Source organism: Tauraco erythrolophus (genome assembly GCF_009769465.1).
Source record: "Tauraco erythrolophus isolate bTauEry1 chromosome 30 unlocalized genomic scaffold, bTauEry1.pri scaffold_44_arrow_ctg1, whole genome shotgun sequence".
Taxonomy (NCBI): Eukaryota; Metazoa; Chordata; class Aves; order Musophagiformes; family Musophagidae; genus Tauraco; species Tauraco erythrolophus.
Window position 1 is genome coordinate 25,691 of NW_028238561.1, and position 16,529 is coordinate 42,219.

The 16,529-nt window shown below is 68.0% G+C and overlaps 2 protein-coding genes across 2 annotated transcripts; both read right to left on the reverse strand.

The window, feature by feature from the left end:
- Positions 1 to 744: 744 nt before the first annotated feature.
- LRRC71 (leucine rich repeat containing 71) lies at positions 745 to 3,806 on the reverse strand. Its single transcript, XM_086630329.1, has 15 exons — positions 3,710 to 3,806; positions 3,499 to 3,615; positions 3,272 to 3,403; positions 3,023 to 3,098; positions 2,857 to 2,931; positions 2,682 to 2,750; positions 2,408 to 2,567; positions 2,253 to 2,336; positions 2,076 to 2,162; positions 1,872 to 1,982; positions 1,645 to 1,684; positions 1,495 to 1,559; positions 1,298 to 1,403; positions 1,114 to 1,226; positions 745 to 861 (listed from the first exon to the last, which is right to left on the reverse strand). The coding sequence occupies exons 1-15, from the start codon at positions 3,804 to 3,806 to the stop codon at positions 745 to 747; spliced, it is 1,449 nt and encodes a 482-aa protein (XP_086486455.1).
- Positions 3,807 to 5,515: 1,709 nt separating this feature from the next.
- Positions 5,516 to 16,529, reverse strand: PEAR1 (platelet endothelial aggregation receptor 1). The gene is made up of 21 exons (XM_086630354.1): positions 16,438 to 16,529; positions 16,246 to 16,350; positions 15,475 to 15,575; positions 15,298 to 15,390; positions 14,042 to 14,288; positions 13,836 to 13,950; positions 13,615 to 13,751; positions 12,829 to 13,041; positions 12,198 to 12,372; positions 10,993 to 11,113; positions 10,755 to 10,918; positions 10,251 to 10,353; positions 10,020 to 10,166; positions 9,783 to 9,911; positions 9,569 to 9,697; positions 8,267 to 8,482; positions 8,073 to 8,188; positions 6,772 to 6,883; positions 6,562 to 6,627; positions 6,037 to 6,225; positions 5,516 to 5,667 (listed from the first exon to the last, which is right to left on the reverse strand). Exons 1-21 carry the CDS (start codon positions 16,527 to 16,529, stop codon positions 5,516 to 5,518), a joined length of 2,922 nt encoding a protein of 973 aa, XP_086486480.1.

The following is a 16,529-nucleotide window of genomic DNA, read 5'->3' on the forward strand; positions in this document are numbered from 1 at the left end:
CCACTAAGAGTCGCTCGAAGCCGGGGAGCTGCCCACCAGCCCCCCGCGCCCCCCCATCACAGCCCCCCAGACTGCCAGGGGCTACGGCTGGAAGGAGGGAGCACGATCCGGCGGGGCCGGCAGCTGGGTCCCCCCCCACCCCCCCATCACCCCCATCGCATGGCAGCCCCGGCCCCCCCCCCAAACCCCCCCGCGACCGCCCCCCCCGGCCGCGAGAGCTGGATCTAGTCTGTATAAATGCACTTTGTTCTGTCCCTCTCCGCGCTGCGGCCCCCTCCCCGCTCCCCCCCCCGCCTATAAATATGTACGTACGTGCCCCCCCCCCTGTAAATAACCGCCGCCGGGACCCCCCACCACCCACCCTGCAGCCGGGGCACGGGGGGGGGCACACAGCCAGGGACGCCCCGAGCACCGGGCTCTCCTCCCGGTGACAATCGGTGACCCAAAGGGGTGGCTGGGGAGCCGGGGGGCAGGGGGGCACGTCCCACCTCTGCTCCCCCCCCCCAAATTTTGTGCCCCCCCCCCCCCGTTGGCGCGGCGAGGCCAGCGCTGGGCTGTCTGATATATATATTATATATAATAGAGCCAAGACTGACCGGTTGCTGTTCGACGCTGTGGAATCTGCTTTATTTCCGTGCTTTTCGTGGGCATTTTAATGATTTTTTTTTTTTTTTCCCCCAAGAAAAATCAAGAAACGAGCTCTCTGGCACCCATGGGTGCCTGCGTGGCACTTCCAGGGCCCAGTTAGGTGCCCAGTTCCTGCTCCTCTGCCTGGCCACGGGCTTTGGGGAGGGGGTCCCACGGTGGCAGCAGCTCCTGGAGCCGTGCGAAGGCTGGGCTGGCGGGAGGGATGCGGTTCTTCTGTGGGGAAAGGGGTGTCAGGCCGTGCCCCACAGCGATGCCAGTCCCACAGCAATGCCAGCCTGATGGCAATGCCAGCCCAACGGCGATGCCAGCCCCACGGTGATGCCAGCCCCACGGCAATGCTAGCCTGACATGATGCCAGCCCCACGGCCATGCCAGCCCCACGGTGATGCTAGCTTGATGGTGATGCCAGCCCCACAGCGATGCCAGCCCCATGGCAATGCCAGCCCCACGGCCATGCCAGCTCACCTCCAGGGAGAGGCCCAGCAGCCCCTGCTGCCCCGGCACCTTCGGCTTCTCCCGCTGCTGCCCTTCCAGCGCTGCCAGGAACGCGGTGAGGCCTCGCTCGGTGATGCGGTTATCTGCGGAGGGAAAGATTTGGGTGGGTGAGGGGCTCGATCCCCCCCACCCAGCCACCCCCAGCCTCACTCACGGGTCAGGTTGAGGCGGAGGAGCACCCGGTTTCCCGGCAGGATGACACTGCCCTGGTGCTCCGTGGCCTCCAGCAGTGGGTGCACTGGTTTGGCCAGATCTGGTGCCTGGACACATTGCGGGGGGGGTCCCTGAGGGAGTGCAGGACCCCAGGGTCGGGCACCCCCTCCCCACCCTGTGCCCCCCGGCGTCTCCCACCTCCGGGCTCGGCTTCTGGCCGCTTGGTTTCACATCTCTGCCACGGGCGGCTCGCGGCTCTGGCGCTGCTGGGAGGGCAGAGCAGGGAGGGAGGTGAGCCGGGCACAGCCCCCCCTGTGCCCACCCCCAGCCCGTCGGACCCTCACTCACACTTCTTGGGCTGCGTGGCCTCCTCCTTCCGCAGCAGCTCCTGCGACGGACGGGCAGCGGTTTGCAGACCCCCCCTCCCTCCCCGTCACGCACCGCAAAGCCGCGAAGGTGGGGAAACTGAGGCACGCCTGCCCGCAAAGCCAGGGGAGCCCGGGGGTCCCTGGCAGCTGCCTGCTGGGCTGCCCCCTGCCCACCCCAATGCCCCCGTCAGCCACCCGCTTCCTCACCTTCTTCTTGGCGGGGGTTTTGCCGTGCTTGGCCGGGGGCAGCTTGGCGGGGGCCGCGCCGCCACGCAGGCTGGAGGGACAATTGCTCCAGCCCTGGGTCTCTTTTGAGGTCTGGGGGAGAGAGGGGGGGCGCTCAGGGTGCCAGCAGCCCCCCTGGGAGCCTCCCGAGCTTTCCCAGAGGTGGGTGGTGGGGGGGGATCTCACCGTGCGGGGCTGTGCCAGTGCCCGTGCCAGGAGCAGCCGCCTCCGCTCCACCACTTCGGCGTGCGTCAGCGCGAACGGGCCCAGCACCTGGCGGGCAGCGGGGCTGGGGGGGTCAGGGCAGGATCGGGCCCGAGCGCCACGCGCCCCGCTGCCGGTGAGGCTGGGGGGGGCACCCACCTCGGCCAGCCTGCTGGCCCCCGCGTCGCCAATGTCGTTGTTCGACAGGGAGAGGGAGAGCAGGGAGCGGTTCAGGCGCAAACCCTGGAGTGCCAAGGGACGGGGTGGGTGCCAGGCACCCCGCTGACCCCCCCCAATGCCCTCCCGCTGCCCACCTCGGCGATGTAGCCAGCTCCCAGGTCCGAGATGCGGTTGAAGCTGAGGACGAGCGAGACCAGGCTGCGGTTGGAGGTGCCCAGGGTGGAAAGGCTCTGCCCGATGAGCCGGGCGGCCGCGTCGCCGATGCCGTTGTTGCGCAGCGAGAGGTGTGCCAGCCTGCGGGACGGGCAGCGGAGCTTTCACTGAGGGGGGGGGTCTCATGGCACTGCCCGTGGCTGGGGACCCACCGAGGGGCTGAGCCGAGCGTGGTGCCACCCGGCTCCGACTCACTTGCTGTCGCTGCCCATCAGTGTGTGGAAGGTGGGCTCGGGCAGGGGGTTCCCTTCCAGGCTGAGCGTCCTGCGGAGGAGAAAAAAAACAAAAACCACCCCCCAGTTGGCATAAACGATCCTCCCTGGCACCCCCTTCCCGTTCCTTAGGGAGCACCCCTTGCCTGGCCACACACCGGAGGCAAGGGCAGCGTGCCAGCAGTGCCGCCAGTGCCGGGAGCAGCTGCTCCGTCAGCCCGACCTTCCAGAGGCTGCGGGAGGATAGAGTGGCATCAGGACCCGCTGCCAGGGGGGCGACGTGTTGGTGTCTTCCTGTGCCCCCCTGGCCGTGCCCATACTCACTGCACTGCCTGCAGGCCGGCCAGGGCGGGCAGGCACTGGCCCAGGACCCCCAGCATGTCCCCCTCGATCTTCCAGCCTGCCGGAGACAGGGGGGTCAAGGTCGCGTGGTGGGGTGGGGGGGAAGAGCCCCCAGATGTGGGGTGCCCGGAAGGAGCTGGCACAGCTGGCAGCGATCCCGCCAGCTGATTTCCAGGGCTCCTCGTTGCTGGGTGCTGCGGGAGGGGCACCCCGGGGGTCCCCAGGACCCACCTCGCAGGAAGAGGGCACGGACGCTCCGGGGGTCCTCGTGCTCCCGCTCCACCTGGACGCAGGGCTGGAAGCGGCTGTACTTGCGCTGGATGCGGGCGAGGACCTCTGCCAGCGGCGCCTCCGCGGGCTCCTCTGCGGGACGAGGGTGGGTGGCGGGGTGCTGCTTGGGGGGGGGGGACACCCCACAGACACCCAGATCTCACCCGCCCTCCCCTGCTGCCCCTCACCATCCACAGGGAAGCTCGGTGCTGGCCGGAGGGTGACTTTGGGGATGCCAGCGATGCCAGCCTGGGCGCAGAGCTCGGGAAAGTCCTGCTCCAGGAGGCCGGTGCACTGGTACTCCTCTGCGGGCAGGGAGGCAGCAGGTGGGGAGGGGGGAAAGAAGGGGGACCCCCCCCGCAGCCCCCCCCCACCCCCTGCCAGGGCTGGGGGGCTCACCTGTGCCCTGCTCGGCCTTCCCCTCCACGCTCTTCATCTCCTCCGCGGGCACCACCGCCGCCTTCTCCCTGGGCACCCGCTCCCCCTGCCGCCTCATGGCCCACAGCTGGGGGGGCACCAGGGGGGGCTCAGTGCCCCCCAGCACCCACTGGCCCTGGCTGGCACCCGGACCCCCACATCCCTGGGCTGGGGGGTCTCAGTGAGGTCCCTATGCGGGTGAGGGGAGATCCCAGGGCCCTGGGGGGGGTCTCAGGGCTGGGGGCCCTGCGGGGAGCCCGAATGAGGGGGGGGGGGGGGATGTCTCAGGGACAAGGGGCCCTATGGGGGGGGGCGTCTCTTGGCTGTGAGGTCCCTATGGGGGGTCCCTGAAAGGGGAAAAAGGGTGTCTCAGTGGCCAGGGGCCCTATGGGGGTCTCTGTACGGGGCGGGGGGGTGTCCCAGGGTGGGGGAGGGTCCTAGGGTTGGGTGGGTCCCTTGGGGGTCCCTGTGGAGGTCTCCCCGGGGGAGGGGGGCAGGGTGTCCCAGGCCTGGTGGCTCTATGGGGGTGCAGGGGGTCCCAGGGCCCTATGGAGGTGTCCCTGGGGGGGGATCTCAGGGCTAAGGGGGGCGGCCTATGGGTGTCCCTGTGTGGGTGGGTGGGGGTCCCAGGGCTGGGGGTCCCATGGGAATCCCTGGGTGGGTGGGTGAGGGTCCCAGGGACAAGAGGCCATGGCGGGGGGGGGGGGGGGGGGCGGGGGGGTGTCTCTTGGCTGTGGAGTCGCTGGGTGGGCCCCATGTGGGTCCGTCCCTATGGAGGTCTTCCTCGGGGGGGGGGTCTCAGGGCTGAGGTGACCCTAGGGGACTACCAGGGCTGGGGCGGGGGGGGGGGGGGGGGGGGGCGCTATGGAGGTCGCTCGGGGAGGGGGGGGGTCCCAGGCCTGGAGGCCCTATGGGGGCGAGGGGGGGGTCCCCGGGCCGGAGGAGGCCCCACAGGGGCACGGGAGGGGGTGCCGGGGCCCCACGGGGGTCTCCTGGGTGGGCCCGGGGCGCGGGGGGGGCCCGGCCCGGCCGTAACCTCGATCCGCGGCCCCCACGGCCGCCGCTTCCAGTGCGCCTGCGCGGGGCGGGGCGGGCGGGGCCCGGCTGTAGGGGGCGGGGCCAGGCTGTAGGGGGCGGGGCCCGGCTGTAGGGGGCGGGGCCAGGCTGTAGGGGGCGGGGCCAGGCTGTAGGGGCGGGGCCCGGCTGTAGGGGGCGGGACCGGTGTAAAAAGGGGCGGGGCGGCAGAGAAGGGGCGGGGCCATCGTGAAAAGGGGCGGAGTCAGTAAAAAGGGGGCGGGGAAGACGCGGAAAGAGGCGTGGTCGGCGCGAAAGGGGCGGGGTCGATGCGGAGGGGGCGGGGTCGGCGTGGGAAGGGGCGGTGTCTGTGTGAAAGGGGCGGGGCTGTGCGGAGAGGGGCGTGGCCAAGGCGGAAAGGGGCGTGGCCGCCGCCGGGGCCAACCGTGCGCGGAGCGGCCGGTGCTGCCCCCCCCCTGCGCCGGGCCTGCCCTGGGACCCTCGTGGGGACGTGCTGGGCCGTTACTGGGCCCATCACAGGGCCCTTACTGGGACCATCGTCGGACCATGACCGGGCCCACCCCCGGGCCCCCCCGTGCTGCCACGGTGCCGGCGCAGACCCCCCGCGGGGACGCTCACGCCGAACCCACAGCGCCTTTATTCACCCCCTGTGCCCCCCGGGCACCGACACAGCCCCGGGGCACCCCGGCCCCCGCAGACCCCCTCTGTCCCCCGCCCGGGGTCCCTCGTCCCCGTCCCCGTCCCCCCAGCCCCTCAGCGGTCCTTCCTGCGCAGCGGCGGGGACGGCGGGTAGTGGCGGACGGGGGGCACGTCGTAATGGCTGGGGATGTGGCTGTTCTTGGGGGAGTCGTAATGGCTGGGGGGGGCTGCGGGGGTGGCGCCTTCGGCCCCCTCGGGGCAACTCTCTGCAGGGACAAGAGGGGGCTGTGAGGGGCTGTGACCCCCCCCAGGGCCATGCAACCCCCGACACCAGGGCTGTGACCCCCCCCCAGGGCCATGGAACCCCGTCACTGGGGCTGTGACGCCCCCCAGGGCCATGCAACCCCCGTCACTGGGGCTGTGACCCCCCCTAGGGCCATGGAACCCCCATCACCAGGGCTGTGACCCCCTCCCAGGGCCATGGAACCCCGTCACTGGGGCTGTGACCCCCCCCAGGGCCATGGAACCCCCACCACCAGGTCTGTGACCCCCCCCAGGGCCATGGAACCCCATCACTGGGGCTGTGACCTCCTCCCAGCCAAGCTCAGCAGGGCCAGGGGACCCCCCAGCCGTACCCTCCTGGGATGGCTCCTCGAGGAGGCCGATCTCGGCATAGGACATCTCCCGGCGGATGTTGGATTTCATCTCCATGTAGCTGCCCTCGAGGGTCTTGGCGGTGGGGGGGGGCAGCTCCTTGATGGTGGCGTAGGGGTTCTCGCTGGCCAGGGAGCTGGCGCTGGCCCCCAGCCCCTCCGGGGGGTGGTCTGGGGGAGAAGGAGTTGGGGGGCTCCCCATGGGCCGGAGCGCACGGGAGAGGGAGCAGCCATGTGCGGCTCTGTCCCACGGCCCAGCCCTGCCCCGTCCCTTCCCCACCTCATCCCCATCCCATCCCCATCCCATCCTAATCCGTTCCCCACCCCATTCCCTTCTCCACCCCACCCCATTCCCTTCTCCACCCCACCCCATTCCCTTCTCCACCCCATCCCAATCCCTTTCCCATCCATTCCTCATCCCATCCTCATCCCATTCCCACCACATCCCCACCCCATTCCCATCCCATTCCCTTCCCTACCCCATCCCCTCCCCATCCCACCCCATACCTTTCCCATTGTACTTCCCCAGGCTGCGGGTGTAGCTGTAGCTGTAGCTCCGGTCCAGCTGCCCCCCTGTAAGGGCCCAGGTTTGGGGTCCCCCCCTGCTCCAGCACCCTCTCCCCAGGATGAAGATGCTCCACCCAACACACCCCAGCACCTTCCCGGTGGATGCTGAGCAGGGAGGGGACCCAGGGGTCCACCCTGCCCCCCCCTTACCCCTGGGGCCCAGGGCCGGTGCCCCGAGGTGCTTCCAGTCGGGGGGCAGCGTGGCATTGCCTTCGGGGCCGTAGGGTCTCTCCACGCCGGGGAAGAGCTGGGTGCCAGGCACCTGGAGCCCAGACAGGGGATGGGTTGGCCACGAGGCTCCTGGCAGCGGCACCGTGGTACACCGTGCAGCACCGTGGTACAGCATGAAACAGTGAACTGTGTAACACCGCGCAACATCGCAGTGCACCGTGCAACAGTGTGCTGCACCGTGGTGCACCACGCAACACCACAGTACACCACGGTGCACCGTGCAACACCATAATGCACCGTGCAACAGTGTGCTGCACCACGGTGCACCGTGCAACACCATAATGCACCGTGCAACAGTGTGCTGCACCACGGTGCACCGTGCAACACCATAATGCACCGTGCAACAGTGTGCTGCACCATGGTGCACCACTCAACAACACCACAGTACACCACGGTGCACCGTGCAACACCATAATGCACCGTGTAACTCTGTGCTGCACCAGGGTACACCATGCAACACCACGGGGCACTGTGCAACACTATGCTGCACCGTGCAACACCATGCTGCACCGTGCCACGCCGAGCTGCACCGTGCAACACTATGCTGCACCATGGTACACCATGCAAAACCGTGGTGCACGGTGCAACACCGAGCTGCACCGTGCAACACTGAACTGCACCATGCAACACTGTACTGCACTGTGCTGCAGCACGGTGCACTGTGCAACACCATGATGCACCGTGCAACACCGAGCTGCACCGTGCAACGTTGTACTATACCAGGGTACACCATGCCACACCACGGTGCAGCGTGCAACACTGTGCTGCACTGAGCTGCATCATGGTACACCATGCAACACCATGATGCACTGTGCAACACTGAACTGCACCGTGCAACACTGTACTGCACTGTGCTGCACCATGGTACACTGTGCAACACCACAGTACACCACGGTGCACCATGCAACACCGTGATGCACCGTGCAACACCAGGCTGCACCATGCAACGCTACGCTGCACCATGGTACACCATGCAACACCACGGTATGCCACACAACACCACGGTGCACCACACAACACCACGGTGCACCGTGCAACACCATGATGCACCGTGCAACACCAACCTGCACCATGCAACTTCGTGCTGCACCGTGCAACACCATGATGCACCGTGCAACACCGACCTGCACTGTGCAACATCGTGCTGCACCATGCAAAACCACGGTGCACCGTGCAACGCCCGGCTGCTGGGTGCCACGGTGCTGGGTGCCACGCCGTACCTTGAGGGAGCTGGCCCTGTCCTGGGCACTGGGGCCGGGGGCCGGCAGCGTGCACTGGGACAGCGTGTGGTAACTGGGGTTGGAGTAGTGGTGCGCGTGGTGGCTCGGTGGCACATCTGGGGGAGATGGGCATCAGCCTGGCGTGGCATGGCCACCGGTGCTGGGCCGTGTCCCACCCGCGCCACTGGGCTCACCTGGCACCATGTAGTCGGAGGTGTCCGTCTGTCCGGCCGCGTAGGCCACGGCCAGGTGCCGGCTCTGCTTCCCCTTCCGCCGGTGCCGGTAACACAGGGCCGCGGCCACCGCGGCCACCAGCAAGGCCACCAGGGCCACCAGGCTGAGCACCAGCCCCAGGGAGCTGTAGGCTGCCGGGGGGGCCGGCACGATGGTGTAGGGCTGCTCGGGGGTCCCTATGGGGTTGGGGGGGGTGCAGGGTCCTTAGGGGGGGCAGGGACCCCAGCGAGGTCCCCCCCCACTCCGCACCCACTCACCAGGGCCATACAGCTCCATACTGGGTCCATATAGCTCCATACTGGGACCATATGGCTCCACAGTGCTCGGGACCATATAGCCCCATAGTGGGACCATATAGCTCCATAGTGCCTGGGACCATATCACTCCGTCGTGGGAACATATGGCTCCATACTGGAACCATACAGCTCCATACTGCCCAGGACCATATAGCCCCATACTAGGATAATACAGCCCCATAGTGCCCAGGACCATATAGCTTCATACTGGGACCATATAGTTCCATACTGCCCAGGTTGGCATAGCTCCATAGTGGAACCACTCAGCCCCATAGTGCCTGGGACCGTATTACTGCATAGTGGGACCATATAGCTCCATGCTGCCCAGGACTGCATAGCTCCATAGTGGGACTATATAGCTTCATAGAGCCTGGGACCATATAGCTGCATACTGGGATCACATAGCTCCATACTGGGACCATATAGCTCCATACTGGGCCTGCATAGCTCTATACTGGCACCACATAGCTCCATACTGGGATCACATAGCTCCATACTGGGACCATATAGCTCTATACTGGCACCACATAGCTCCATACTGGGATCACATAGCTCCATACTGACACCATATAGCTCTATAGTGGCACCACATAGCTCCATACTGGGCCCATATAGCTCCATCCTGGGACCACCTAGCTCCATACTGGGCCTGCATAGCTCTATAGTGGCACCACATAGCTCCATACTGGGACCACATAGCTCCATACTAGGCCCATATAGCTCCATACTGGCACCATATAGCTCCATACTGGGACCACCTAGCTCCATACTGGGCCTGCATAGCTCTATACTGGCACCACATAGCTCCATACTGGGCCCATATAGCTCCATCCTGCCCAGGACGGAGCTGGGCAGGGGTAACCCGTATGGCCCCGGGGCAGTTCTCACTCTTTGCCCCCCCAGCACCCCCAGGCTGCACCCAGGGGTGCAGACCCCCCCGGGGGGGGTGCCCACGCCGGGCTCTACCTTCCCCGCAGAGCGGCCCCGTCCAGCCGGCCGGGCAGTGGCACGTCCCTTCGGCAGGGTGGCACGTCCCCCCGTGCTGGCACAGGCAGGGCTGGGCACAGGCATGCCCCCAGGAGTCGGGGGCACAGGCTGGAGGGGAAAGGGATGAGAGATGGGGGGGTCGGCCCCTCTCCTCACCCCCCCACCCTGGCACCCCCCAGGACCCCCCACTCACGCTGGGAGCAGCGGGGGCCGTGCCAGCCCGGGGCGCAGAGGCAGGAGCCGTTGACGGGGTGGCAAGAGGAGCCGTTGGCACAGGAGCAGCTCAGGGAGCAGCGTTTGCCATAGCGGCCGGGTGGGCAGGCTGGGGTGAGACGAGTGTGCCCAGTCTCAGCCCGGGAGTCGGTGCTGGGCTGGGGGCAAAGCACCATTTTATCTGGTTTTGGGGAGGGGGGGGGATGTTGGCACTCACGGCGCTGGCAGGTTGGGCCGCGGTACCCCGGGGCACAGGTGCAGGATCCGTCCTGGGGCGAACAGGCGGCACCGTTGCGGCAGGAGCAGGACGTGCCACAGCCCCGGCCCCAGAACCCGTGGGGGCAGCCCTGCTTGCACCGCGGCCCTGCGAGGAGGATGAGGGATGAAGGCACAGGAGGAGGGGGGGGTGTGTCCCCCTCCCCACCTGGTGTCCCCCCCCACACTTTACCTGTCCAGCCGGGCAGGCAGTGGCACTCTCCGGTCACCGGATCGCAGCCGTCGGCGTGGGCACAGTCGCACCGCTGCCCACAGCCCACCCCGAACGTGCCGTTCTGGGGTACGGGGACAGGTCGGGGGGGTCAGTGCTGAGGATGGTGGTACCAAAACCCGGTGTGGGTGGTGCCAAATCCCGGTGCAAGTGGTACCAAAACCCGGTGCGGGCAGTACCGAACCCCAGTGCGGGCGGTGCCAAACCCCAGTGCAGGTGGTACCGAACCCCAGTACGGGCAGTACCGAACCCCGGTGCGGGTGGTACCAAACCCCAGTACGGGTGGTACTGAACCCCGGTGCAGGTGGCACTGAAGCCTGGTGCAGGTGGTACTGAACCCCAGTGTGGGCAGTACCAAACCCCAGTATGGGCAGTACCGAACCCTGGTGCGGATGGTACCGAACCCCAGTGCCAGTGGTACCAAACCCCGGTGCGGGCAGCACTGGTGCAGCCAGTGGGACTCACCGGGCAGGGCTGGAGGCAGCGGGGGCCATGCCAGCCCGGTGGGCACTGGCAAATCCCACTTTGGGGGTCACAGGTGGCCCCGTGGGCGCAGTCGCAGCTTCGGTTGCAGCCAGGACCCCAAGTGCCGGCGGGACACGGCGTCGAGCAGTCGGGTCTGTGCCAGCCTGGGGGACAAGGCGGGGGACAGTGGGGTGGGGATGGGGATAGGGACCCCCCACCCACCCCGGCGTACACCCACCTTCCTTGCAGAGGCAGGAGCCGTCGAGGGGGGAGCAGCCCAGGGCGTGCTGGCAGGAGCAGCGCCCCGAGCAGTTCACCCCGAAGGTGTCAGGGGGGCACAGGGAGGAGCAGTGCTCGTCCTGGGGGGGTGGGAGACTTGAGGACAGGCGGGACCCCCACCCTGAGGGAACAACCCCCCCAGCCCTCCTCTTGGCAGCCTGGTGCTGGAGGGAGAGTGGGTGACCCCAAAAGCTCATCCTCCCACGGGACCCCCAAGCTATGCCCAAGGCTGCCTTGACCCCCCCAGGCTGTCCCCCCCCCAGGATGCCCACATGCCCATGGCTCCCCCCCAAGGGATGCCCAGACCCCACACTGCCCCTCAGAACCACCAAGGACCCCCCCGACTCCCCCCAGGACCAGCCAGACCCCCATGGTCCCCCCAGAATCACCCAGAACCCCTCTCCCACTCCCCCCAGGACCACCCAGACCCCCCGCCATGCTGTTCATAAGACCACCCAGACCCTCCCTCTCTCCTTAAGGATACGTCCAGACCTCCACACTCCCCCCAGGACCACCCAGACCACCAAGACCCCCCAAGACCACCCAGACCCCCACTCTCCTTCAGATCCCCCGACACCCCATGCTCCCCCCAGGACCACCCAGACCCCTATTCCTCCCCCAAGACCATGCAGACTCCCATGCCCCCTGCCCCAGGACCACCCAGATGCCCCTGTGTCCCCTCAGAATCACCCAGACCCCTCCATGGTCTCTCTAGGACCCCCCAGACCTCCATCCTCCCCCCCAGGACCACCCAGACCCCCATTCGGCCCCCCGAGACCACCCAGACCCCCATGCTCCCCCCCACAGGACCACCCAGACCCCTCCATGGTCTCCCTAGGACCACCCATACCTCCATCCTCCCCCCCAGGACCACCCAGACCCCCATACCCCCCCTCAAGACCATACAGACCCTCACCCCCCCGCCCCAAGACCACCCAGACCCCTACTCTCTCCCCAGGACCACTCAGACCCCCATTCCCTCCCCAAGATCACCCAGACCCCCATGCCCCCCCCCCCGCCTTCCAAGGACCACCCAGACCCCCACTCTCCCCCTCCAGGACCACCCAGACCCCCATTCCTCCCCCAGGGATGCCCAGCACCCCCCTCCCGTGCTGCCCCAGGACCCCCCCTCCCCTCTCCCCGTGCCCCCCCGTGCCCCCGCACCGTGTAGCCGGGGGGGCAGCGGCAGTGGCCGGTGGTCGGGTCGCAGACCCCCCCGTGGAGGCAGAGGCAGCTCTGCAGGCAGCCGGCCCCGAACGAGCCGGGGGGGCAGCTCTCGTTGCAGAAGAGCCCCCCCCAGCCCGGGCGACAGACGCAGTCCCCGAGCAACGGGTGGCAGCTGAAGGGGGTGGGGGGCACCCGCTCAGCACCCCAGTGCTCCCAGTATGGGAGCTGGGAAGGGGCTTTGCAAATGGGGGGGGACACACACACAAAGCACCTGCCCCGGGGGGTTGGGGGGTGGGGGGGGAGCTGGGGGGGAGGAGAGGGGGCTGGGGGGGGGAGGTGAGGGTGATGGAGGGGAGGTGGGGGTGTTGGGGGGGACATGAGGGGGCTGGGGGAGGTGAGGGGGCTGGGGGGGATGTGCGGGTGCTGAGGGGGGAGGTGAGGGTGCTGGGGGGCAGACGGGGATACTGGGTGGGAGATGAGGGTGTTGGGTGGGAGGTGAGGGTCCTGGGGGGCAGGTAAGGGTGCTGGGTGGGGGCGGCAAGGATGTTGGAGGAGATGAGGGTGCTGGGGGGCAGGTGAAGGTGCTGTGGTGCAAGTGGGGGTCTGGGGGAGGTGGGGGGGGTCCCACCTCTGGCTGTGCTGGGGGTGGCAGAGGCAGCGGCTCTGGCAGTGGAGGCCGTAGAGGCCGGGCAGGCAGTGGGGGTCCTGGCAGCGGCTGCCCTGGAAGCCGGGGGGGCACAGGCAGCCCCCGTCCACGTGGAAGCACTGGCCCCCGTTGGCACAGTCGCAGCTCTCCTGGCAGCCCGGCCCATACCGCCCCAGCGGGCACCTCTCCCGGCACCTGGGGAAGGGAACGGGGACGAGGAGGGGGTGACACGGCCCCACCAGGAGCCGGGGTGGCCCCCAGACCGCCCCCGCCCCTCCCCAAGCTGAGGTCGGCCAGCTCGTTGCATGCCAGGCTAGGGGCACCGCGGTGGTCCCGGTGTCCCTCATCCCCGTGGACCCCCAGGCGTCTGCCGTACCCCCCCTGCCCTGTCCCTGTGTGCCCCCTCCCTGTGCCCCCTCATCTCCATCTGCCCCAGCCCGAAGTGCCCTGTCCCCATGTGCTGCATCCCTCTGTGCCCCCCTGCCCCAATCCCCCATTCCCCTGTACTCCCATGCCCTGGTACCCCCTGTGCCCCCCATCCCCCTGTGCCCCCATGCCCTAAATCCCTATCCCCCTATGCCCCCATGTCCCTGTGCCCCCCAATCCCCCTGTGCCCCAATACCCCGGTGCCCCCATGCCCCTGTGCCCCCCATCCCCTTGTGCCCCCATCCCTCTGTCCCCCCGTGCCCCCCATGCCCCTGTGCCCCTGCCACCCATCACCCTGTACCCCACGCCCAGCCCCCCCCATGCCCCTGGCCCCCCACTCACTGCTCTCCGATGAAGCCAGGGGCACACTGGCACTGGCCCCCCCAGGGATCGCAGTGGCCCCCATTGTGGCAGCGACACTCACCCTGGCAGCCGGGGCCGAAGCGCCCAGGGGGGCACGGCACGGAGCAAATGTCCCCCTGCGAAGCAGTGATGGGGTTGGCAGGGGAAACTGAGGCAGGGACCACGTTGTGGTGGGAGGGGGGGAGTCGCAGCCCACCTACCATCCATCCATGGGGGCAGACACAGGTGCCAGTGCCAGAGGGGTGGCAGATGCCCCCGTTCTGGCAGGGGCAGAGGGTGTCACAGGGGGTCCCCTCAGCGCAGGGCACGTCGCAGCTGCAGGGCAGGGGGCTCGGGGTGAGCGGGACCCTCACCCGCAGGGTGCTGGGGTGGGTGCGGGGGTGCAGAGCGAGGAGCCCCTACTCACAGGGGGCCGGCCAGCCCCGGGGGGCAGAGGCAGGCGCCGGTGGAGGAGTTGCAGGGGGCCTGGTGGTGGCAGGGGCAGGGCAGGCGGCAGCCCTGGCCGTAGGTGCCAGGTGGGCACGGCTGGAGGCACAGCGGGTCGGAGAAGCCGGGTGGGCAGGAGCAGCCCCCGCTCAGGGGGTCGCAGGGGGCCCCGTGGTGGCAGTCGCAGCGGTGCTGGCAGCCCGGGCCCCACGACCGCTCGTCACAGTCTGCACAGAGGAGACCACCGGTACCTCCCTGTCCCTGTCCGTCCATCCAACCATCCATCCATCCAACCATCCATCCATCCATCCATCCATCCATCCATCCCCATCCCCATGGAATCACAGAATGGTTTGGGTTGGAAGGGACCTTCAAGACCATCCAGTTCCAACCCCCCTGCCATGGGCAGGGACACCCTCCACTACACCAGGTTGCTCCAAACATTGTCCAACCTGTCCTTGGACTCTTCCAGGGATGGGGCCATCCCCACCCTATCTTCATCCCCATCCCATCCCCACCCATCCACATCCCTATCCTATCTTCATCATCCTCTTATCTCTGTCCCTATCTCCATCCCCATCCCCATCTCCATGCCATCCTCATCCTATCTCCATCTCCATCCCATGTGTATCTCATCCCAGTCTCATCTCCAACCCTTCTCCATCCCCATCCCAATCCCATCCCATTCTCTGTTTCCATTCCATTCTCTATCCCCATCCCAATCTCATCCATAGCCCAGCCCTGTCCCCATCCTCAACCCATCTCCATCCCAATCCCATCCCCATCTCCATCCCATTCCCATCCCCATCTCCATCTCCATCCCAATCCCCATCCAAAGCCGATCCTCATCCCAATCCCATCCCAATCCCATCCCCATCCCCATCCCAATCCCATCCCATCCCCATCCCAATCCCATCCCCACCCCAATCCCATCCCATCTCCATCCCAATCCCATCCCAATCCCATCCCCATCCCCATCCCAATCCCATCCCATCCCCATCCCAATCCCATCCCCACCCCAATCCCATCCCATCTCCATCCCAATCCCATCCCATCCCCATCCCAATCCCATCCCATCCCATCTCCATCCCAATCCCATCCCTTTCCCCATCCCCCCCTAACCACCGTCCCACCTCATCCTGTCCATCCCTCCAAAGAAACTCCCTGCCCCCCCCACCTGGGGCGTCCCCAGCCCCGTGCCCCCCCCCCCCCAACACCCCGACTCCGGTCGCTCACCGCTGGCGCAGTCGGCACCGCGCCAGCCTGGCTCGCACTGGCAGCGGTCGGGAGCCACGCACCGCCCGTGGACGCACTCCTGGGTGCAGCGCGCTGCGGGGACACGGCCGGGGGGTGCTGAGCCAGGATAGGGCCCCCCCGGGACCCCCCCCCAGTCCCGCCGCTCGCCCCACTCACGGACGCAGGAGTCGCGGCTCTCGTAGTAGCCCTGGCAGCACTGGTAGCGCCGGCGGTAGTCGGTGCGGACGGTCTGGCGGTACTCGGTGCGGTACACGATCCTGCGCCCACAGCACCGTCAGGGTGGGGGCAGCCCCCCCCGCCCCCCCCCCCGGCCCTGGGGACACGCTGAAATGGGACAGCCCCCCTCCAGCCCCCCCCTACTTTTGGGGATACCCTAAAGCAGGATAGCCCCCCTCCAGCCCCCCCATATACTTTTGGGGACACCCTGCATTGTCACGGCCCCCCTCCAGCCCCCCCATATACTTTTGGGGACACCCTGCAGTGGCACAGCCCCCTCCAGCCCCCCCCATATACTTTTGGGTACACCCTGCAGTGGCACTGCCCCCCTCCAGCCCCCCCCATATACTTTTGGGGACACCCTGCAGTGGCACGGCCCCCCCTCCAGCCCCCCCCCATACTTTTGGGTACACCCTGCAGTGGCACATCCCCCCTCCAGCCCCCCCCATATACTTTTGGGTACACCCTGCAGTGGCACAGCCCCCCTCCAGCCCCCCCCCATATACTTTTGGGGACACCCTGCAGTGGCACGGCCCCCCCCTCCAGCCCCCCCCCATACTTTTGGGGACACCCTGCAGTGGCACAGCCCCCCTCCAGCCCCCCCATATACTTTTAGGGACACCCTGCAGTGGCACAGCCCCCCTCCAGCCCCCCCCTACTTTTGGGGACACCCTACCATCCCCAAGGGGGGGGTCTGGGGGCTGCTCCCACCTCTGCTGCAGGCAGGGCAGGGGGGACCCCAGCACCCCGGGACAGGGCTCGGTGGAGGCCACGGCGTGGGGTTTGGTGTAGGACTCCTTCACCGCCGCCGTGAAGCTGCCGGAGGAGACGCCGCGGGGTGACAGGGGGTCCCGGGAGGACCCCCACTGTCATCACCCCCTCCCCAGTCCCCCCCATTCCTACCTCTCCCAGTAGCTGCAGACATTGGGGTCGCTGGGGCGGAGGGCGGCCAGGAGGCAGAGGTGCGCTGCCAGCGCCGCGGCCCGCAGCACCAT